The 24,476-nt window shown below is 43.8% G+C and overlaps 1 protein-coding gene across 4 annotated transcripts in view; it reads right to left on the bottom strand.

Moving 5' to 3' along the window:
- igf2bp1 (insulin-like growth factor 2 mRNA binding protein 1) overlaps positions 1–24,476 on the bottom strand; it is a 63,663-nt gene that overhangs the window by 5,878 nt on the left and 33,309 nt on the right. For all 4 annotated transcript variants that reach the window (XM_078284748.1, XM_071906000.2, XM_071906002.2 and 1 more), the window contains exons 3-7: positions 9,201–9,249; positions 4,509–4,560; positions 3,384–3,447; positions 1,402–1,695; positions 342–476 (exon numbers count right to left, since the gene is read on the bottom strand). In XM_078284748.1, the coding sequence (XP_078140874.1) occupies positions 342–476; positions 1,402–1,695; positions 3,384–3,447; positions 4,509–4,560; positions 9,201–9,249 (594 nt within the window). The remainder of the gene's footprint in view (positions 1–341; positions 477–1,401; positions 1,696–3,383; positions 3,448–4,508; positions 4,561–9,200; positions 9,250–24,476) is intronic.

The following is a 24,476-nucleotide window of genomic DNA, read 5'->3' as shown; positions in this document are numbered from 1 at the left end:
TGTGTTTTTAACTCTTTAATGTCTTTATAGTGTCACGACAATCAATCTAACGTGGCTAGTGTCTTTAAAATCTTGGAACATGATGTAGGGGATTACATTACACTGTACTGTCTGTAAGTATTCCACATTTAGCATGTTTGAGAGATTGATTAACTATTAACTTGACAATTAACTTCTCTAAAATGTCCAGGATCATGCTACTAACATGTGCATCTAAAGCATGCACTCCCCATGTTTTTACACTTAGGTCTTCATGCCTTTAGACTCCTGATGCATGATGTCCAAGATCATGCTGCTGTCATGTACCTCTATGAAATGTCTGTTAGGCGTTTTACACTCACGTCTTGGTGTCTTTAGCCTCCTGGTGCATGATGTCCAGGATCATGCGGCAGGCAGCTGAGCAGCCCTCAGGGGTGGAGTGGATGCTGATTGGCTTCTCAGCAGCGCCTGCATTCTCCTTGCGGTGCACGTCGATCCTGCAACGACGACAGAAATCAGAATCATTTTATTAATCACTTTGTTCACCAAGTTCAGTAAATGTACAGAAATCTGTCATTGACACTGGTGCAGGGAGATACTGATAGTAACACAGTCGATACGGACTCACATGGTACAGGGACAACAGGACCTCACATACAGTGCAAGACATATAATAGACAGTAGACTTCACCTGTCCACATATAGACCATTAAATCACTATGTGCTCTCATGTAGAATGTTATACTGTATAACTACAGCTGTAAAGGCAGTATGGTGACAGTTAACCATAGTTACAAGCACGGCTAGTTATCAATAGAAAACCTATCAGTAGTGTACTGAGTTTTGGTACTACTGACATTGATTTTATGGCATCAAAATGCATCGAGAACCTTTAAAATATTGGATTCCTCAGAATGGGATGTAAGGGTTTTTTTTCTTCTTATCAAAGGGCGTTTTAATTGAGAAAATCAACTGAGTATAGCCTAGATTTAGAAATGTACAAATGTACAAATGTACAAATGTAACACAAAAGATAATGTACTTTGTCACATAATGAAATGTGCTATCATTCAATATAGAGAAGTATAGGAAAATGTATTATGTTAGAACCTGTGTTGCATTTCAGGCATCAGAACCTGAACCAGTATTAAGTGGTTCGCAACGATTCAGAGCCCAAAAGCATAAAAAAAAAGACACCTGATCACATTTTAATATTTTCATTTATCTTTCTTGAACTGAAATTTTACACATTTACTGTATGTGTTGAGTGTGTTTCATGTCCCTTGAAACCATTAAAAAATGATATGTAGCTTTAGTATGACAACATCAATAGATTGTGGATTTCTCTGCAAAGCTGACATAGAGTTATACACATATTCATGTAAACACACACACACACACACACACACAGTGGCCACTCACTTGCTCTGTGTCTGCTTGGTGATGTTGCGGATGGTGGCTCCCTCCTTGCCGATGATGGCTCCAACGTACTGTGTGGGCACCAGCAGTCTCAGGGGGATATCGGCGTGCTGGTGTTTGGAGGGCATCCCGGAGCCCGGGGACCCGCCGCGGGGCCCGCCGCGGGGCCCGTAACCAGGGCGACGGCCGTTATCAGGCCCCCGCTGGCCCCCCTCCAGCTCGGAGGTCTCGTCGGGGATGTAGGAGACGCGCAGGGCGTTGTTCTCAAACTGGTATCCATTCAGCTTCTGGATGGCTCTGAGAGGGACAGAGCATATGAAAATATATTGAGTGACATATACAGGAATACAGGACTTGTCATGTTACACTGACCAATAACATCTCTCTGCATTTTACTTTAAATACTTAAAACTCTTTTATGCTGCATTTTCAGTTATAATGACACTGCTATTACTGAGGAATAAATGTTGATACCTTGATGTATTTAGATTTCTGTCTGCAGTCTTTCATTTATCCAGAACATTATGATTATGATGATTATTATTATTGTCAGTGGGGTAACAGTAGTAGTAGTAGTAGTAGTCGTCATAGTAGTAGTAGTAGTAGTAGTAGTAGTAGTAGTAGTAGCAGTAGTAAAAGTAATAATAGCAGTAGGATAGATGCCTATAAACAGCTTTTCCCAAATATTATTGGGACATCAGCTATAAGACTCATGTGCATGTAGTGGAGTCTCAAGCTGCAGTTCATCTAAACGGCCACTAGATGGCACACGTGGAGCGTAGAAAAACACGGGGTCAGCCTGCTCTAAATCCAACTGCAATTTAGTTTGCGATTATTATTAGAAATCTGTAATTTACAATTCTTTGGATCGATAATTCTATAATAGATCTTCGGTAATTTGATAAAAAATAAAAGTAACAAGGTGAATGTCTGTCTGTCTCAGTAGTTGTTCATGTGTTTCTTGGTCCCAGACAGTAAAACGTTATGAGGCCTGCAGGTCTGATGTCATCAGAATCATATTGTCTAAACCAATAAACAGTTCTTCGGCCATAATAAATTAATGTCACAGGAACTTCTCTTAGTGATATATTGATTATCTATTTAGAAACTACTTGGTGCTAGATAGACACTTTTTTTCAAACAAAAGTTCCAACTGAAAATTTTAATTCCAAAACGCCTCATGTCCAGTTTGGAATATTTTTCAGTTCATCATCCAGTAAAAGTGCTACCAAGGACTTTCTTTAAAAGGTAGCAAATTTTGTTTTCAATGTGTCCTACTGATAATTTTATATTAGTATGTGTGAAAATTTTCAAACGGTAATTACTGTATATTATTTTTGAATTAACCTTTTTATTGGGAGACAAAATCCAGTATTTCACTGCCCCCAAGTAAATGTTATACAAAGCACCAAAAAAAGAAAAAAAGTATTCATATAGCACAAAAAGGTTTCATATTGTCCAATAAAGGGTCCATACAGCACCAAAAGAGACTTTATACAGTATCGAAAAAGGTTCTACACAGCACCAAAACAGGGTCCATAAACCAACAAAAACCAGTCCATACAAAACCAATAAAGGTTCTGTACAGCCCCCAAAAAATTAGGTCTATATAATTTTCTATACAGCACCAATAAAAGGGTTTTTATGGCACCAGAATAGTCTGTACAGCACAAGAAAGAGTCCATATAACACTAAAAAAAGGTACCATATAGCACTAAAAAAAAGGATTAAAAAGGTTCTAAACAGCAGAAAAAACAAGGTGACATGCAGCATCAAAAAAACAGTCCTACAGCCCCCAAAGGGGTTCAGTATAGTCCCAAAACATCTGGCCTTACTGCCAAGGAACCGATGAAAAACTGAATCCTCTTAGAGCAAAAACACTGACTGATGGAGAGAAGAGCGTTGAGTGAGGAGAAGGGAGAGGGGAGAGGTGGAGTGAGGGAGAAACGACAGGAGGGAGAGAGGGAAGGAGGGAGGGGACTTACTGTCTGGCGTGCTCCCGGGTCCCATATGTAACATTAACCACCGCAGTCTCACTCTCTGTGTTCACTGAGAGAGAGAGAGAGAGAGGGAGGGAGAGAGAGAGAGAAAGAAAGAGAGAGAGAGACATTATTGCTATGGCTTCTTTGGGTAACCACAGCTACGGTGGCTTTTTAAAGCTGCACTAGACAAGATTTTTATATGAAATTACACCTGTCTTAGTCTAAATCAGGAAGTGTGTCTCCCCACTAACTGAGATGTGCATATTGCCACACACACACACACACACACACACACACACACACACTGACAACACATTTAATGTACAGATGTCACGTTACATGACTTCTGAGTACTGAAGTCCTTCAAAATGTTCAAAACTCCAACAGAACCCTCTGAAATCGCATTTTGAGATTTCCTGTCGAAACAGGATGTTGGGGCGGGACTTAATGTGTGAAGGGATCGTTCAAAAGTGTAAACCAATGGGAGATCAGCTAGGGAGACAAACTGTTTTATTTGATGGGAGGGGCAGAGGGGCGGGACTGTTCAAAAATCTGTGATGTTTTATTGGTTGGAATTTTTATGTCGCCTCCTGATACACAATGTCTTTGGTTAAGTCTTTTGGACAATGGTGATTATTCTAATGACTTTTTTTTTTTTTTTTTTACTGTGTCTTGCCTTATCTCATTTTGTCTTTTGTGTTTCTATGTTTCTCCATTGTCTCACCGCATTGAATTTCCCCATGTGGGATAATAAAGTTTATCTAATCTAAGTCATCACTAAAGATTTTCCATTTTTTGCAGGAAGTAATGAGATTTTGACATAAATACAACAACATTTTTGACATTTTTTGGCATAAATTGTCAAAAAGGTGTATAATATGATAGAATGAGAATTATTTTTTATTTCAGCGTGACTTTAAATTTGCACATAATAGAGTGCCTTGGTGTTCTTTACTTTACAACTGTCTCTACCCTCGACTAGCGGAGCATGAAGCAGGAGAGCACACACTGGCATACACTCTCAACACCTAATAAATGTCATGCTGATTGGTTTATGCAGTTAATATCGGGCCATCTGATAGGCCGGAGGTCCAGTAAGAATGAAGCCTGTTGGCCAGGAGCCGTTACCTTGTTCACAGTTCTCCACGGTTCCATACTGGGCCAACAGACCATCCAGCACCTGAGAGAGAGAGAGAGAGTGAGAGAGAGAGAGAGAGAGAGAGAGAGAATGTCAGTTAAAATGGGAAACACAAACGACTCTATAATAATTCAGCAGTCATGAGCTCCACAGCAAAAAAACTGCAAACACTGGTGGGGAAAAATAATTGATTTAAACACAACAGAGTTTAAAGAGAAACCAGAAACAGAGACAAGAACTTGGTAAAATAGTTTGGAATTTACCAGTTGCTGAGTGATATTATTATTATTATTGTTATTATTATTATTATTATTATTATTATTATTATATATTTGTATTTATGTTTTTTTTACTTAGTGCTGTATGACTGTCCTAATAGCTAATAACTAATAACTTTATGAGGCAATGTACCTTGTAATATTGTATACAATATTAACAATAAAAATTTAATTACAAAAAATATTTTCCCAGTTGTCATCAATTGTTGGCATCAACTGGGTATGAGAAGACTTGCAATATATTAACCTGAGTGAGCTTTTTATCAATATTAAGGAGAGCAAAGGTCAAGCAAAAATCACCATAAATATGTCTTTTTAAAAATAATAATATCAGGCAGAAATCAGGACTGATGTTCCCTCTAAGCTTGTTTGGAGTTTGGTGTCCTAATAATTTATCACACCGACCGAATAATAATGTCAGTCGTTGCTCCTTCCTGTCGGTTGATTGTAATGTTTGTGGTTTAGGACTCGAAGCTTATTCTGCTGCCGGCCTCATCAGAACTCACTCAGGATGAGAATAAACAGATAAAACTGAACGCCTGAAATGTAAATGTCATGTGCCAGTCAGTTCTGCGGAGAGATGTCGCCCTCGTGTGGTCGCAGATGACAGGAGCAGGCCAGCGCAGAGAGAGAGAGAGAGAGAGAGAGAGAGAGAGGAGAGAGAGAGAGAGAGAGAGAGAGAGACAGAGAGAGAGAGAGAGAGAGAGAGAGAGATGGGAGGAGGGAGGAGGGGGGGGGGCTTTGGTGCACACACACACAAACACAAAGCAAGCACACAAATACAGATTCTTGAGCGGAGTGTAAGGAGAAAGAGAGAGAGAAAAAGAGAGAGAGAATCTGACACACACACACACACACACACACACACACACACACACACACAGAGAGAGAGAGCCACACCCACAGCCGCTTACCAGCCAGCTACCAGCCAGAGGAGGCGTGCACTGTGCCACACCCACACAAACACAATAACGCGCGTGCACACACACACACACAGACACACAGACACACAGACACACACACACACACACACACACACACACATCACATGTATGGAGCCTTTTGATCCGCCCACATTCCCATCTCTAGCAGTCAATCTGGTTTGATGAATCAACAGATTATACTGAACTGAATACATTCAGCAGAGACAGAAGAGGGGAGAGGAAGAGAGAGTGGGGGGTTGAGAGAGAGAGAGAGAGAGAGAGAGAGAGAGAGAGAGAGAGAGAGAGAGAGAGAGAGAGAGAGAGCGAGCAGAAGAGGAGGGGGCGGGGGTGACAGACAGTTAACCTATATTTAGATGCTTTAAAGTAATATTTTGTGACATTTACATATAAATTAACGTCAGTATTCCTATCCCTGAACACAGCAGTGATCCAACACATATCCAGTTCATGAAAGCTCTTCCATTCACTGTTCTGAACACCCTGTAGGTGTCAGGCAGGTCTTTCCCCGACGCACATTAGTTTTACGTTTCAAATAGAGCATCATCTAATTTTGGAACAAAACTCAGCATACATGTCCCTTATTTTCCTCTCAGCTTAAAAAGTAAGACAACCAACTTCCTCAGCGTCCTATCTGGACACACAGCTTGAAAACCAGGTTGACCGTTTCTGTGTCCTTCACGTCCTGGAAAGCTCTCTGACAAACCTGTTGCTTAAAAACACACACACACACACACGGCTAATTTTCCAGAGTTAATAAGTGTTAAAGTGTTAAATAAGTTTCGACTGGTGAGCTGTTGTCCGCTCATAACTCATGAACTAACTCAGAAACTATCTGTAAGCGTTAAATTAACTCTGATGGGTGTGGATTGATAGAAACACATGATTTTTACACTCTCAACATTAACTCTAAGGATTCTGCTGTGCATAAATTAACTTTATACAACTTCTAACCTGCAGAACAGAGGTAGGAAACCTTTTTTTGACATGAGATTTTTATTCCTTGGCCGGGCTGGGTGAGATCTACCAGCACCCGTCATGAAGATTCAGTGAACTCATAACTCATATTTCCCTTTAAAAGACCCGGTCCTCATAACTCACATCAGTTCGATAATACTTGCCATGATGTATTCTATGAATTTAAGGCATGAAGATTTATATCAGTCTAAAAAGGTGGGCAGCATGAGCTCACCCTCCACTTAAGTACACATTCTGGATAATTGGGACGAGCGTCAGCACCGCTAGACCCGAGACGGACTTCGCGATCTTGCTCAAGGACACTTGAGACTTCGTGGGACTTCGGGACTTTAACCCGGGTTCCTCTGGTTGGCAGACGGACTCACTGTGCCACCCCGCTGCCCAATCTGCTGAATCTTGTTGTTAAATATTACTAATCGTGGTTGCCATCCATCTGAAGCGGTGACACAACTGCAGCAATTAAGGGGTCAACAATCAATAGCTTAGCGCATACAACAATCAGTCCATATGCTGATCAATACGTTACAATTAGCTAATGTTCGATTTCAATCTGTAGGCTACCATTAAGAATCATCTTCCAGCTGCTCTGTAGCATGAAGCGAGTGTCAGTCGTTCCCACGCAGAGCCGTGAGTGGGGGGCGCTTTTGGTTTTAGCCGCCAATTACATCATCAGCCACACAGGCGTCCAGATCTGTGGGTCCCAACCCACGGCTTGCAGTCAACCCACTGAGGGAAAAACCAGAGAGCGGACAACCCCTAAAAACCCCACAACACACACACACACACTTGAGTTTCCTATTTTATTTTTAATTTTATGCTACAAAGTTGCTGTGAGCCTATAGTCACAAGCATTTCATTGTCCAGAATGACCCTGTGTCATGCGGTGTTATGCTGCACATATGACAATAAAAAACACTTTTGACTTTGACACACACAGAGGTGCGAATATCTGCGATGATGTCAGCCTAGGATGTGGAAATTCTTAGTATTTATGGTGATTTTGGTTCTTGGCGGTGTGAAGTAATCACAGTAAAAAAAAACTGAATCATATTACTGTGCCGTTTCCACACAGTCACCAACTATAAAACACGCCCCCTTGTACAAGCCAGTCAGATTTTGTCTGAAATCGACCAATCAGCGCTAAGGAGGAGGGTGGGCCTTCCAGAATGGCCGGCCAATCAGAGCAGTAGCTCATTAGCATAAGAAGCTGCTTATGTAAAACGACCTATTTTCTTGTAGGTGGGAAACAAACACTGGGAAGTGAATAGCTAAAGCTATAACTAAACGATTTTTACTGAAAAAAACAGATGTATTTTATAGACACCAGGTAATTAACTATAAAGCAAGGAATCTGTCTGTGAGTGAGTGTGTGTGTGTGTGTGTCCTTCGCATATCTCGAGAACCGTTCGTCCGATCTACTTCACACTTGGTGGGTGTATTGCTGGGGACCCACGGACGTGCAGTGTCGGATTTGGTGCAATTTGGACACGCGACACATTCAATATTATGTAATAAACTTTGAATAAACAAGCGAACAGCGCTCTGTGCAGCAGCGGGGCGAACGGGCACTGCACTACTTATATATAATTGCTGAAAAAGCAAATGATACCCCTCCTTTAAATTGTAAAAATCCCAACCCTGCCAGCGTCAGGACAACTGGGCCGCTGGTCTGTCAGAGTGGAGATGGCAGCTAAGCCGTCTATCTGGGCTACTGCTGAGCATCCTGATGCCGTGTGCATCGGTGCACATGTGCAGGAGGCCGCTCATGCGCTGAGTGCTATCCACATTAAGCCCTTCATTCACCTGCAGCTTGTGTTCAGACCGACAGCAACTTCAGAAACCGGTCCAGTCTGGAAGTCTGTGGTTCTTTTTCTACGACCAGAGAAACGTTGATGCGCATGACTGCTGCGTTTCTTTATTCGTCTGTGTGGAAGAGTTGGCTACAGCTGAACTTTGGGCCGTCAGTCCCGTACTGATGCTGCAGCCTGGTGTCCTAATATTTTGTGAAATGAGCACGATGTCTTAAAATGCAAATATGTGCTCCGTGCACGGAAAGTGAGAGAATTCAGAAAGGATTATGTGAAGGAGACACGACCAGAAACAGACAATCGTTTATCATTGAAAGGCCGCAGTGTGAAATCGGAGTCCAGACTCTGATCCAGGTTCAATTCCCAACAGACACCAAGAACTGTTCTACTGTGACTAGGACAGTTTTTCTTCTTTTGTTAAACTTAGTTTTAACCAGCAGCTCTCAAACAGGTGAAAATGTCGTGTCCAGTTCCTGCTATTTTCACACAATCCTTTCATGGTGGGGGAACATAAGCTTTACATTATTTACATCCACGACACGCTCATTTCACAAGATGTAACGAGGCCGTGTTGGGCGGGAGCACGGACAGCGATGTGGTGGCCGAGCACGGACTCACAGCAACATTTTGTTTAAATGAGCCCAGCAAGAATAATAACGGAGGAAACAGGAACTAACCTCCCACTGCAGGTGTGGTGGAATGTTTCTGATCTGCAGTTTCCTGGTCCTGTGGAGAGAAGAAGAAGAAGAATAGAGGTTAGAAAGTTAAAAAAAAAAAAAAATGTGGATAGAAACAAAAAAACGTCTCTCAAATGTTGGGGACCAAAGGAGAGAAATGAGACAGAAATGAGAAACAAAAAACAATGTAACAAGTTGTTGTTTTTCATACTGGGACAGTGGGGTGAATCAGTCTTTTTGATGATGTTGCAAAGGGTCAAGGAAACTTAAAACAAATATTATGTCATTTTCCAATTAAAATAAGAGAGAGGCAAAGTCCAAAATTGACGTTCCAACTGTCCAACTTTCCACTTTCGACTGACCAGAGTTTGACCGATCAGCGGAAGTTTCTGGAATATTAGCTTTGCTGTTCTAAGTGACCATCAAACCATTAAGAGATATGACAGCTCGTCAAGATTCATGCTCTCTCTCTCTCTCTCTCACACACACACACACACACACACACACACACACACACACACACAAACACACGGGCAGTGTTGAGTTTCAGGTCTTAGCATGCCAGCTCAGTACACATGAGAAACACAGGGTGTGTGTGTGTGTGTGTGTGTGTGTGTGTGTGTGTGTGTGTTGAAACTGGACACTGATGACAGTTGTAACACTTTGCCAGCTGCCTTAGCCCAGGGGGTGGTGTGTGTGTGTGTGTGTGTGTGTGTGTGTGTGTGTGTGTGTGTATGTGTGTGTGTGTGTGTGTGTGTGTGCGTGGGAAGGGGGTTGGGGGGGTGGAGATGAGAAAGGGTGAAAGAGTGAGAGGATATTGAATGAGTGCAGAGGCCAGAACGTGACTTGAGTGAGAAATAGATGGATGCTTGCTAGAAAGAGAAAGAAAGAGAGGAAGAAGAGGAAGAGAGGAGGAAGTCTGTTTGAAGTAACTTCCTTTGGCGCAAATACTGAACTAAAAGGAGTTCTGACACTCCATCCATCCATCCATCCATCCATCCATCCATCAGCTATAACCAGAGAGGTTCAGTGACAGTAATAATATATGGTGCTACCTGTAGAGGGAGATACAGAGCACCTAGGGTGACTGAGGGGGAGGGAAAGAAAGAAAGAAAGAAAGAAAGAAAGAAAGAAAGAAAGAAAAGGATCACGCTGGGGGTCAAATGGGATGGGCTACAACTCACAGTGTGCATGCATGTGTGTGTGTGTTTGTGTGTTTGTGTGTTCTGCTGGCCGGTTGAGTTTTGAATAGCGATTCTCTTGTGACCTTTGAACCCTCTGCCCTGCCCCGAGCTGAGCCTTGACCAATCACAGATCAAGGAAAACCTCTCCTGACTCTACGGCTCTGTGTGTGTGTGTGTGTGAGTGTGTGTGTGTGTGTGTGTGTGTGTGTGTGTGTGTGTGTTGCAATCACAGTAGGAAAGGATTTCATTCCAAAGTGTTGTACACCAACAAAAAAAAAAGTTTGCCTGATGTTCATTACATCCTCTAAAATGTTACTCAGTTTGAACGAATACCTTAAATATTCCATAGTGAGCTTTACTTTCTTGCCAGTGATCGCTTTTTTTTCAAAATGAACGCTGCATTTTTCCAAGTGATGGACGCTTCACTTTGGAGCAAAAGTCTTTACGTCAGTTTTATCGTTATTTGTCAAAGTCGTTTGAATTTCAGCTGAAACCAGGCGCTCCCGTCCGGCCCGTCTGAGCGCAGAGCGCCGGCACATCCAAGCAACAAAACGCCAATTCTTGTCAGGAGAAGATACCTGGGGCAAAAATATGACATTCTACATTTAAATATTCTCATATTTCACTGATACTGCTATCCAGAGCGGCTTACGATGAGTGCAACAGTTAATAATAAACTTCAGTTACTAGATCAACAACATGATTTTTTTTTTTTGTCTTAAGGAATTTTAGAGCACTTCTGTCACCATGCTCCACTCAGCGTTTCCCTCTGAGACACACACACATTTCACCAAGAGGGGTCAGAGGTCAGGGCCGGTCAGGCGTGACGCCCCCGTGGAGCAGGTAGGGGGTTCAGTGTGTTGCTCAAAGACACTTCAACAGGGACTGACGTTGTTACAGGAATCGAACCCGTGACCGCCGGGCCACCCTAAGGACCCACGAGGACCCAGGGGTCACTGGACCCCCACCATACCTCCTCTACCGCTGCAACCATACTGTTTGACCTGAATGGACAATGCTGCATGTGTGTGTGTAGAGTAAGGCTGCGTTCACACACAGCGTTTTTTTTTTTTTTTCAAAACTGCCACCGCCTTTTCTACATTAAAACCAACGGGGAAGCAAGACGCACAAAAGGCGGCGGCTCTCGAAAAGGCGCTGAGCTCGGCAGCTTTTTTGGCAAAGCGGAGCGCTTTCTGAGAAGTTGAAAAACGTTTTTTTCAACTTCTCAGAAAAGCGCCAAGTGACGAGAACCACTTTTTTTTCTCAGCCAACCAATCACGATGAAGGAGAGGCTGGCCGTTTCCCACAATAACAACAAAGATGGAGAAATTGGTCGTTGTAGTTAAGTGATAATCCGTTACCATAACAACTATCATTAAGAGTCAGTGTGGATCATACTGGATGTGTATTGGGGATATATGTCAGCCTTTGCTTGTTGCACAACACTGTACTGTCTGATAGAAGAGCTGCTCAGCTAACCAGTTAGCAAGCTAGCAGCTGCTCAGCTAACGTCAGATAATGTTACCGTGATCCGCTTTATTTATCCTCACAAGAAGCTCCAGGCAGCTTTTTCCACACAAAAAAAAACGCTATGTGTGAACGCAGCCTGATTCATACAATATAGCCTCCTGTCTGTTTCATGTCTTGCCCCGCCCCCATGCATCGCCCCACGACGCCTCTGCACCAATTTCACCGAGACAAACTGCTGTAAATGTGTTGTTCTTGCCGACTTAAATGATTCTGATTCTGTCACAACCACGAAGCATCTCTTAGGGAGAGGGGGGGTGGGGCGGACAGTGGATCGTGATTTCCAACAGGTTTCCATCTCTACTTGAAGCTCTCACCAACAGTCCAGTCCAACCATTGTCAGGTCGGCCATTTTGGGGCTTGAGCTCCAGTTGCTGGAGAAAACCACTGAATCAACAGCAAGTCATGGGATGGCGTCCGGCTCAACCACACACACAGTGGGGGAGGGGAGGACTGCTGAATAGAGGAGATGGCAGTCGTGTGTGTGTGTGTGTGTGTGTGTGTGTGGGGGGGGGGGTTGCATGTGTGTGTGTGTGTGTGTGTGTGTGTGTGTGTGTGTGTGTGTGTGTGTGCGAGTACGTTCGATCATACATGCTTCCAGTATGAGTGTATACATGATTGTGTTGCTTATGTGTGTCCATGTGTGTGTCTGTTCTTTCATGTGTGTGTGACTAGGTTTGTTCATGTATTCTTGCCGGTATGAGTGTGTGTGTGTGTGTGTGTGTGTGCATTGTCCCCCTCAGCTCTTAATACAATAATAGCACATAATGACGCATATTTTTTCTCTTTATCTACTTTCAACGCCATCAAACCTGCCTCTCCCTGCTGACTTCTCTTATTTCTTTCTCTTGCACTTCTCTGTCACACATGATCATCTTTCAGTCACAGGAATATTTGTTCCATCTATTGTCTTGATGCTGAGGCTTTGACCCTTGACCTCCTTACTATAGTTGCTTGTAACGGTGGCAATCTAGTTGAAACTCATTCTACTGTTGACTTCACTGGAAGTCTCTCTGGATCAAGGCTGTCAGAACAAAATGTAAAAACAGCTCAGCTCCATAGACTCTCATTCTATTGGACTCAGTGATTTACTCTCATGTTCTCTATTGAAAATTGAAATTTCAAGAAACTGAATAATGGAAAAACCACATGTTGTGAATCAACTCCGGATAGAGTCTCTGTTTAGAACACATCGCCTGTGCATTGCGCTCTGCTTTCACGTTTCAATATTGTGTAAAATGTTATTATTAATATTCAAAGTTCCGTCAAATTTCACTCATTTCAGTGGATTCATTGTCCAATTTAATTGTTTAGGGGCAATTGACGGCCCCAGTCTTTACTATTGGCTGCCTTTAATGTTTTTTCTTATCTGGGGATCAAAGCTAATTCTACTGTTGGCCTCACTAGAAGTCACTTTGGAGAGCAGCGTCAGCTAAATGGCTAAAATCTAAATGTTCAACAGATCCAAACAAAATCCCATCTTTACCACATCCAAGACACACACACACACACTCCCCTCCCCCCCCTCATGTCCACCCCACCCCACCCAGCAGAGCATCAATGGCCCTTAACACCAACAACAACCAACCCCCATCTCCAACTCCCCCCTCCCCCCTCCCCCCTCCATACCAAACCCCACCCAAACCCCCGGGAAGCTCCGGCACAAATGAATAGGAGTCTTTTGTGCATCCAAAATACCTGACATCCCCCATCCCCGAAAAATGGAAAACCCCTTTGATCCTCGATCAATGGTCTAACCATTAGCTATACCACCAGCTACACCCCCCAACACACACACACACACACACACACACACACACACACACGGCCACCTTGTACAACCGATACCACACACACACACACACACACACATATAACATCCACCATACAAGCAAAACTCTCTTGACCCCCCCCACGCAGTTCCACCTTATCAACACATCAACCCCCCCATTATCCTCTCCAACGCCATTCCAAACCATCACCCCAGTCAACCACACACACACACACACACACACACACACACGCACACACACACACACCCCCGCCCCCATAAAGCCACCATCAATGAACTCGTTTGACCCCTACCGTCGCCGCCCGCCAACCCGCGGCCTTCCCATTGGCTGAAACCATGGCAACAGGTCAGGAATGGGCGGGCGCAGAAAGATGGATGGGCGGATGGGGAGACAACAGAACAACACGCCTAACACTCGTTTACCCGCTCGTTCGCTCATCTGTTGTTCGTTTTTTTTTTGTTTTTTTTTTTTAAACATCTTTTCCCTCTACCTATCTGGGGCCGGTCCGCCTCGTCTGTCCCGCCTTCCTCCAACACGACCGCTTTAAAATCTTCAACTTTTCAATTTCTTGTTGTAATCTCAGTCAGCTGTTGCTCTATCAGAGTTAACGCTCTCAGATTATTGTGCATGAAAATCTACATCATGTTTCGCGGTTTGTGAATGCTTTGCTGATTCCGAACTTCCAGAATTAAGAGAAAACCAAATAACAGTATCGGTAAAACATGAGAAAATTCCTCGAATATGTGATTAAAAAGTAGTAAAACACAAAAACATGGATGTAATGAGTGCGAAACAGGAGATTGGGGAATGAGAATTTTCCATTTTAAATAAATGGGAGTGATTAAAAGAAATCTTGAGCCCGGCCTTAATCCCACATCCCCGACTCGTAGTTAAATATACAAAAATGGAACGCACAACACGCTGTCAATGAAGCTTGAAAACGTCTGAAGTCGAATGTGAAAACTGGAGCTGTTGAGGTTCCCTCAGCTGTGAAGGCATTAAATCCACGCTTAGCTCCAGCCTCCAGTGGAACAAAGGACAGAAGAGAAAGAAAAGGGGAGAAAAGAAAAGAGAGAATGAAAGGAGTGTGGTCTTTAAGGAGGAGGAGGAGAGGAGCAGGAGGAGAGAAAAGCTTTGCTCCTAGAAGGGTCAAAGGTCGAGGGTCAGAGCTCCTTAGACCAGACAGAGGGGCCATGGGACCAGAGGGGCGTGTCTGTGTGTGTGTGTGTGTGTGTGTGTGTGTGTGTGTGTGTGTGTGTGTGTGTGTGTGTGATGGTGTTGTCCTATACCTTCGTAGCAAACCACTGCAGCATGAACCCAATTGTAAGAGAATGCACAGTAGAAGAGGAGAGAAGAAGAAAAGTGGGAAGAGAAGAAGAGGAAGAGAAAGAAGAAAATTGGGAAGAGGAGAAGAGGAAGAGAAAGAGGAAGACGAGCATTGGTGGAGGACGTTCAACACAACGCAACACACGCACACACACACACACACACACACACACACACACACACACTCTAAACCTGTAGGGCCCTAGCTGATGTGAAAGGTCAACAGGAAATGAAATCATGTAAAGGAAGTTATGCTGCTCCTACACTTCCTGTTTGGCTCTCAAGTGTAGTGTAGCCAATCAGAGAGCTCGGAGAGATGGGGGAAGGAGATTAAACACAGGGAGTGTGGGGGAGGGGGGGGGGGTGACGAAAGGTTGTAACTTTTTAAATTCAACTATAATATGTATTTGATCAAATTAGCAGTCTTGACGCTGCACTATAGGCAATATTTTTATGTAAAAATCCAGTCGTCTTAAAAGCCTAAATCAAACCATAATATGTAGATTTGATCTAATTTGCAGTTTTAACTCTGTAAAGTCAAAATCCAGTTGTGTTATCAGCCTGCATCACAAAGTGGGGCCTGCAGCAGAGAAGAGCGTCCCGTCCCCACCAACCGGGACGTTTAGATCCCCCCCCCAAATGAAGTTCTGGTGTCGGTATGGAACGAAGAGACGGATCAAAACTTAAGAGTGAAATCCAAAAGTAAACGGCATCAAGCGCTCCGTCCAGAGAAAGCTGCTGGACTCCTCACCACCTCCGGCCCGCCACACATTTCTGAGTAATAAAGTCTTCAAAATTGTTGCTGCCATTTGTTGGCCGACTAGCATGTGAAACTTTGTCCATCAATTAAACAATCTGATGGTTCAAAGCCGGGCATTAGACCGCCATCTTGGACCACACCAGCTGAGCCAGGATTGACTCTCACGTTAATACTTTACGTCTGATTGGCTGAGCGGACTGCAGGCTTCAGACACTGGCTCCTCCTCTTAAGGTAAGCGTGAAAAGCACATGGCGGTGACACTGTCTTTTATATTAAAAGGTGATGTGGAGCTTGGAGTAATGCTGTGTTTCTGATTTAATCCATCCCACCAGTTAGAAGGGGGGCAGATTCGGTCATGTGGTTCTGTCGGGGCAGATGCTGATGCTGCTCTCCTTCCTCTCCTTCCTCTCTCTCTCTAAATTGCCCCTGTGGATTCCAGCCTGTGGGGTGATAACTCAGTACATCACCAACTGGCTTTAGATTCAAGCCGCATCGACAGGTTCAAACACCTTGTGAGGGAGTCGCTCCTCTGCCTAATGATCTGCGCAGGGAGGTGGAGATATACATGCTAATTACTAGAGTGACACAGAGATATGGAGCTAATTGCTAATTACACAGTCTCCTCGTTAACTAAGAAGAAAGGCTAATCGCACCTGCACCTGTAATTGACTTTCAGACATAGGTTGTTGCACACTGCCACTCAACCAATGAGAACCTTTCCCTTCGCAACACTACCACGCTGACCCCGTTTGATTGGTTGACTCTGCTGTCAGTTGTCATATTAACAGGGTTCGCAGTGGTCTATTCTGATCGATATTGCGATCGGGGCCGGAAGATCTGATTGTGTCTATGCAGCGGTCTGCAGCTACAGAGTTTTGAACAGGCAGATCATGTGTTTTTTTTTTTACTGCTTTGGTGTTGCCTTTCATAACGTTACGCCGTTTTCATGAGTTAACATAGCTAACTGGCAAGTGCTAATTAGGTAGCATTAATCAGATAAACAATCAAAAATCAATAAAATGTCTTCAGAGCTTACCGTCGACCCCAACGATGGATCAACTGTTCTCCAAGAATGGTTTGAGACGTTTTTTCCTGTTGTCTTTCAAATAAAAGCCGTAGGGAACTGGGAAGCTTCGAATTAGAACTACTACTGAAGGAAGGAAGCTTTTTCATTTCACTTTAAAAGCAGATATATCGCACATTTTTTATTATATTTTTTCATATTCTGTATTGTAAATATCTCTATTTTTGTTTTTTATATTTATGTTCTTGACTTTTTGACTTGCAGTACTTGTGTTTTTTACTTCTACTTTCTTATTTTTCTCCATGTTTATTGTATGCACCTATTGTGAAAACTTACTTGGCAATAAACCTGATTCTGATTCTGATTCTGGAGCGGGCCGACTACTTCGATGTCTTACTTATAAACGTGTACATTCATCTGCATAGTGTTGTATAACTTAATGAGTACAGCACTAACATGAAAGACACTGGGAAACAGACTGTGTGTGTAACAGGATGGTTAGCAGCAGCGCTTGTTTTAAGCTGATTAAATCAGAGAGAGAGAAACGGAGCGAGAGAGTCAGACAGAGAGACAGATTACGAGCTGAAAAGTCAATGAAAACTGTTCCCAGCAGACTACTAGAGCCACACACACACACACACACACACACACACACACACACACACACACACACACAGACATGGGCACTATGCCATCTTTCCTGGTGCATTCACAACTACTCCACAGCCACACACACACACAGTCTAATGTCCACCAGTCTTCCTCAAATGAAATACCCTGAACACAAACTGGTAAAGTGGGAAAAAATGACCTCATATTGAAGAGGGTTGGATATTTAATTTCTTAAACATATCATCCCCCAGGAATGATGCGGGCACCCCTTGGCCCAATCAGTAACAAGTAAACAAACGTTGCAGCGCTCCACTTAGGCCAATCAGAGCCATTTTAAAAATGACAGAATGGAGCAATGAGATGAATCGTTTCCCTGAGTTTCGTCAAAATCAAATCGGTGGCATCTGAGATATTGTGTGTGACGGACGGACCGGGGATTTAAGTCTTAGATTTAGACTTCCTAACTTTCTTCAGTGTTTCGCTGTCAACCAGTATGTCATCCAGCGACGATGGAAGAGCTGGTCTCTCTGTCTCTCTCTCTCTTTTCTCTCTCTCTCTCTCTACATTCGTAAGGTCTCGAGTATCTGATATCTTCACTCCGCTCACACACACACACACACACACACACATATACAAGGATTTTTAACACATACAACACTATAGCAGCCTGGTTATTACTTGTCAAAGGTGAACGGGCAAACTCACTGCAGGTGGCTGTGGTTTCATCGCTCTTTTTGCACACACACACACACACACACACACACACACACACACACCAATCCTTTGAGAGGAAACAGTTACAGTAAACCTGCTATACCGCCCCGCCATAGATAACGGTCGGCTTTAGGCAGCATGGCGTTGCCTATGGCTGTAACCCAAATAAGGCAGACAGACAGACAGGCTTGTTATCTTGAGTGTCAGAGAGACAGAGTGAGGGAGGGAGGTGTGTGTGTGTGTGTGTGTGTGTGTGTGTGTGTGTGTGTATGTGTGGGAGAGGGGCGGGGTGGGGGACATACACACTTGGAGGTCAAACAGGCTAAGAACATGCTATTTTAATACCTCCTCTACAGCTGCAGCCATACATGCTAGACATGCCTTCAATGCACATTATTAATGCCAAATGTCTCTATATACAGTGTATGTAGACTGATATGTCTACTCTACTTTCTATATGTAGTTTCATATCCTTTCTAGTTCTGTTGGGATTGATGTTTATGTGTTTATATTGTATGTGTGTTGTTTTATTGTGCCTTGCTGGAAGCTGGATTCCCCCTCATAGTAACAGTGAGCAGAGCTGAATGTGTGGTTTCACCTGTTGGACTCACCTGTGGATGTGTGTCGCTGTAACGTTCCTGTATTCAACCTATTTCTAAAGCTATAAAGGCTACAAAAAACACTTATACCAGTAGTGCAACAATAAATCTTATTATTACGATTATATGAGAAAACAAATTAACACTATCTGCTTGTGGATTTGTTATTTGTCTTGGTTGCTTTAGATATTTACTTCAGTTTCTTTTTGGAAATACAGTTGCAATAATAAAGAAAAGGTCTTTATTATTTATGACTGCTAGACTGCTTTTTTCCCATAACACCGTATCGTCTTTTATGTTTTTGTCTTTTGTCTCATAATGTCCTTGTCTTTTGTTCTGTGAAGTTGTGCTTTGTCACTAGTGGTTTTTGTATGTGTAGTGTTTTTTTTTTATTATTGTCATATAAATGGAAAAGGTTTTGATATGTCTCTGCGTCAATGTCACAGTGTGCGTTTTCTCTGGGACTGAAGCGATGTGCTAAATCCAGTCTTGGTGATTTTGATGTTTTATCTTCGGTGGAAGAATTACACGCTGCTCTGTGCGTTGAGAAAATGTTATGAAAGCCTTTCAAAACCCACTGGATAAACTCAAAAATGCGTAGCGGTTAAGGTGAAAACAAGGCTGTTTTTTCCTTTAAATGTTTAGTTCCTGAAAAGTTGACATTTTGGAGATATGAGGTTTTCACTGGACAGCAGACAGATCAGTATTCTGAAAACTTGATATTCTGTTCTGTTCTTTTCATCATCAGGATCAATTTATTCGTCATAAATGTCCAGTAAGGTTACAGCAATCTGTCGGTTCATATTGGAAGCTAAAGACAGTAACGCAGTATTAATCGACACACATGGAAGAGGAACAACAGCAACCCGCAATCACTCCAGTTCGAGACACACGTCAGAAAACAGGCTACATGTCTGTCAGTCAAACAAACCTCAAGCTGAAGCAGCGGGAGGTCTGGCCTGACTCTCAGACACGGAGACAAACACACACACACGCCGTTCAAAAGGAAACACCGACGCGTACAAACAGTTTCAGCTGACTGCTGCACCACAGCTCATCTACTCATCACAAAGAGTTTCATCCCCCCGGTCTCTCCACATCGAGCATTAGCGGCGGTTCCGCGGCGCGTCTCAAGCGACCCCGCCGACAAACAACGTGATAAACCACAGTGGCACCAGACCAGACTAAACAAATCAGCAAACACGCTCAATAAACAAAGTTGAGGAACGCTGCGCGCTTTGAGGGGTTCTGGCCCGGCTCGGCCCCGAATTCAGGCCAAGACACTTTCAAGCCAAGTTCCTCAGTCAAAAAATTACAGCATCTCCACAAATGAAGGACTACTTTTTCCTTCTGTTAGGTTTAGGCATGCTTAGGGTTAGGCATGAAATCATCAGTCAAGTTTAGGATTAACGTATTAAATGTGTAATTAGTGTTTTAGGTGAAAATCAACAGCTTGTCCAGGATCTAACAGCTTCTACATTTGACCGACAGGTACGTGCTTGACACACAGAACAACGGATAAAACAGGGATTTCCCTTTGAAATATTTCCATTCATTCTAAACTTCTGAGAGGATCATTGTTTTAATCAGTTCTCTTAAAACTGACAGTTGTCAAGGTAACATCATCATCAATACAGGCAGGCTGGCAACCGTGACGACGGCCTTGACACGCTGCGACTGGTTTTCACTGCAAAGGTTTCCTTCAAGCCGAACTTCAAAACACAACCGTGTTACTGGGACATGGATGATTTAGCATGCATGGAATAAAGAGGGAGGGATGGAGGGATGAACAGAGAAAGAGAACAAGGAGGGGAAAATAAGAGCTTCTTAATTCTTAGGCGGTAGAGAGGTGTAAGGTGTAACAGTGTTTAGGTGATGGCAGGGTGAGAAATGAATGGAGGCTCGGGGCAAAAATACCCTTGAAAGTTCATAAAATGCCTGTGAAATTAAACACAAGGGGACAAAAAATGCCCCCAATAATTAAGGGTAGCATTTTTTCCATTTCACATTGTTTGGTGAGTTGTCAAATATTCATGCGTGAATGTGACTACTGTCCCCCGCGGGCCACCGTAGGTGATTCATGGGAGATTCCTTCCAGAGTGTTCCGGGGGGGAAAAATTGAGCGTTTTTTTTATCAGAAAACCACCAAGTACGCAGCCTGAAACAGTAGAAAATGTCGGCACCACTCGACCAAATCACTCGACCAACACAAACCACTGCATCAACAAAATATACAGCAACCGATATGGTGAAAAAACAACCCACAACAATGGAGGGGTGGAAGATGGACTGGTTGGGGACAGAGGGAGGAAAACAGCCCCATCCTCTTCTGTAAGGCTGCTAGCTTCCAACAGTGGGAAGGAGACCTTAATCTTAGTGGTACAAATTGATTGTTTATTTGCCGATATTCAATGCAAAATGCTTTATTTCATAGTTAAATAAAGTTTCCCCCGAATAGGACGGGGCAAAAAATGCCCTCTGAAAAAAAAATACAAGTGAATTTCTTACTCTGGGTGAGGGCAGTCCAGAGGTTAGAGAAGTGGGCTTGTGACTGGAAGTCTGCCCGTTCGGGACGGGGGAAATAAATGAGTGGCTCTGTCCCCTCTAACTACTGTTGAGGCGCTCTTGAGCAAGGCGCTGGAGCCTTAATTCTTCCAGTCGGCTCCCAGGTGAGACTGCGTTTAACCGTGAGAACGGACAGCTGGGCTTTAAGAGAAGAAACACCTATCAGCCCGATCGCTGTGGACACATGCAGAGACGACGGGGTGCAGGAGAGCGATGACCGGCTGCCACTACACAACCACTGCAGTACAGCAACACGCTCGCTCTCCAACGTCCCGGGGGGGGGGCGGGGCGAGAGCTGGCTGCTGGGTGCAGGCGAGCAGAGCAGGGAAGTGCAGGGGGTTAATATTTTATAAGAGCTATCTAGCCAGCATAAAATCACAGATGAATATTTTATTGCTAATGGTGAAGAGCAAGTGGGCAGAGGCAACCAAATACCATTATCCAGCCCGCCTACCAGCCTTGTTACCAACCAAACACCGTCATCTAGCCCCGCCTACCTGCCTGCCCCTAACCCCAACCATCATCCAGCTCCCCTCCGCCCCCTGACCTTCCCAACAAGTACCAAGTTCTGGGATGTGACAACTTCCGGAGTCCAATTCAATCAGACTCTTCCTCTCTCTTTCTTTCTCGCTCGCTGGCCGGGACGCAACCAAAAAAATACTCTCTCCCCTTTCCCTTCCTTCTCCTCCCTTTGTCTCTCCACATCTCTCTCTCTCTCTCTCTCACACACACACATTTTTACACTCTCTTCCATTCTTCCCCATCTTTCCCTCCCTCCCTCCCTCCCTCCCATCCCTCTGCTGGAGGTTTTCCTCAGACTTCACCGAGCGCCGAGGGCTGGAGAGAGAGTTCCGGTGGATGTAACACTGTACGCCGAGCTTTAAATAGACACTATAGCACAGGGAGGAGGAGGAGGAGGAGGAGGAAGAAGAAGGAGGAGGAGGGAGGAAGAAGGAGGAGGAGGGAGGAGGAGGAGGAGGAAGAAGGAGGAGGAGGGAGGAGGAGGTGGAGGAGGAGGAGAGAGAGGTGAAAAAGGAAGCGTGAAGGAGGAGGAGGCAGAGAGATTCCATACTGGACAACCTGAGCGGAACATGGCAGGCGGACAGTGAGCGGCTCTGGTTGTACTGGTAAATTCCCAGTGGCCAACAGTGGAAGACTGTTGTACTGGGAAGCTCCCAGCTGTGAATGTGTGTAAATGCGGGACAGGAGTGTGGAGCGGGACAGTGATGGAAAAGATGCAGGGAAACCGCTTCGCTTTTTTTTTTTTTTTTCCCAGCAACGCCCTGCTTCACATCCACAGCGTCCCACCTGGGACCGTCCCAGAAGCACAACCACCGCCTTCTACTGTCAGCCAATCACAGCTCTGCTAAACGCCTTGCTCAAGGGCACTTAGGAGGGTTTGTGAGTGGATGGTTGCCAGGTTTGAATCCCCAGAAGATGGCTGAGAAGATGCAGATGGAGAAACTGAATGAATAAGGCTCTGCACAAACTTAACCTTTAGACAACCACACTATATAATACATATGAAATGATACAAAAATTCAGGAATCATATTTCAGTTATTATTTTTTATAAATTATAGCTGCCTTACCATCCTGCAAAACTAGCTGGAAAATAAAATGAGAAAGGGAGAAAGAGATATTGAGAGACAGTAGAGACAGAGAAATAGAGGGAGTGAAAGAGAGATATATATATATAGAGTAGAGACAGAGAGAAAAAGAGAAATAGAGCCAGATAGAGTTCTACCCTCCTAGCTGTCATCACTCCCAGGTCTGCTGCTCTCTGAGCTGTGATTGGTCCAGATTTATAGGGGAAAGGTCATTTCACTCACTTGCAGCAATCCCATTGGTCCACTAAACCTTCTGAGGGGTGAATCTTGTCCAATCAAAAATTAATGATGATGCCACCATGAGCATTGTCCGCGAGCTCGCCGCCTGACTACTGTCACACACTCAGATAGCCTATAGCCTACAATAGATATGTTATGTGTGTGTGTGTGTGTGTGTGTGTGTGTGCGCGCAATAAATACATGAATACTTTCCCTTCTCCTGTTACATTAATTTTGGCAGCAAACTCTGCATTTACTGTATCTGTGAATAAACTTTTCTATTTCTTTTAATGCCTTTTTGCACCGTGTCAAAGTAACAAAACCCTCATTTTACTTTCTTAATGCCCATTAACTGGCTGATGTGCGGCTCCTTTTACCTTCTGATGGGGTTTTGATTTGCAAAGGAGTCACTCGCAGTATCAAACATCTTCATTCCTCAGTTGTGAATCCTGTCTTCCCCGATAGTCCCGGAAAAATTGAGGAAAAAGTTGAGAGGCGTTGTTCGCCCTCAGAAAAGATGGATACACTGAAATTGTAATATTTAAACTCCAACGATCATTTTCTATAGTAAAATACGGCGCACTGCCACGCATATATGACAACAGTAGACCAGAAACTATTATTAGGCTATTGTTTTTATTTTTTATATTTATTTTTTTGTCTCCGCGTGCTGGGCCTGTATTTATTCTCTGTGGCCACATCACGATACTGACCGTCGCGTGTCTAACCGGCTCCTGGGGAAAATAAATGTTCATAACAGCATCAGTGAGTGCTGTCACACAACACACACACACACACACACACACACACACACACACACACACACACACACACACAAAGACAGGGAGAGAGAGAATAGAATAGAATAGAATAGAACATTACGCACGCTTAAAATATGTCAATTTGTTTGACTCCATCTGCGCTTTTTCTAACCAACTTGAGCAATATGACGCAAATCATTTTGGGGGTATGAAGTCGGTCGAGTAGTTTCTAAAAATGAGTAAATTGAGGAGAGTAAAGTCAGATCCCAGCACTGGAACAGTGAGGGTGGTCGACATGTTGGAGAGGGTGGAACATGGCGCGCGCGCGAGAGAGAGAGAGAGAGAGAGAGAGAGAGAGAGAGAGAGAGAGAGAGAGAGAGAGAGAGAGAGAGAGAGAGAGAGAGAGAGGCCACAGTTCTGGAATTCATTTAGGGTGAGAGAGAGAAAGAGAGAGAGAGAGAAAGAGAGAGAGGAGGGGGGTAGTCTGGGTCAAAGTTCACGCTCTGCTCTCCACTCTGACCCTGCCTGCAGCTCGCGCGCCGGGCCTCCATTTTGGAGAGGCGAGAGTCTCCATTTTGAGAAG

The sequence above is a fragment of the Centroberyx gerrardi genome, chromosome 7, assembly GCF_048128805.1.
Source record: "Centroberyx gerrardi isolate f3 chromosome 7, fCenGer3.hap1.cur.20231027, whole genome shotgun sequence".
Taxonomy (NCBI): Eukaryota; Metazoa; Chordata; class Actinopteri; order Beryciformes; family Berycidae; genus Centroberyx; species Centroberyx gerrardi.
The sequence above is the reverse complement of the archived record's forward strand: the minus strand, read 5'-3'. Positions and strand labels throughout refer to the sequence as shown.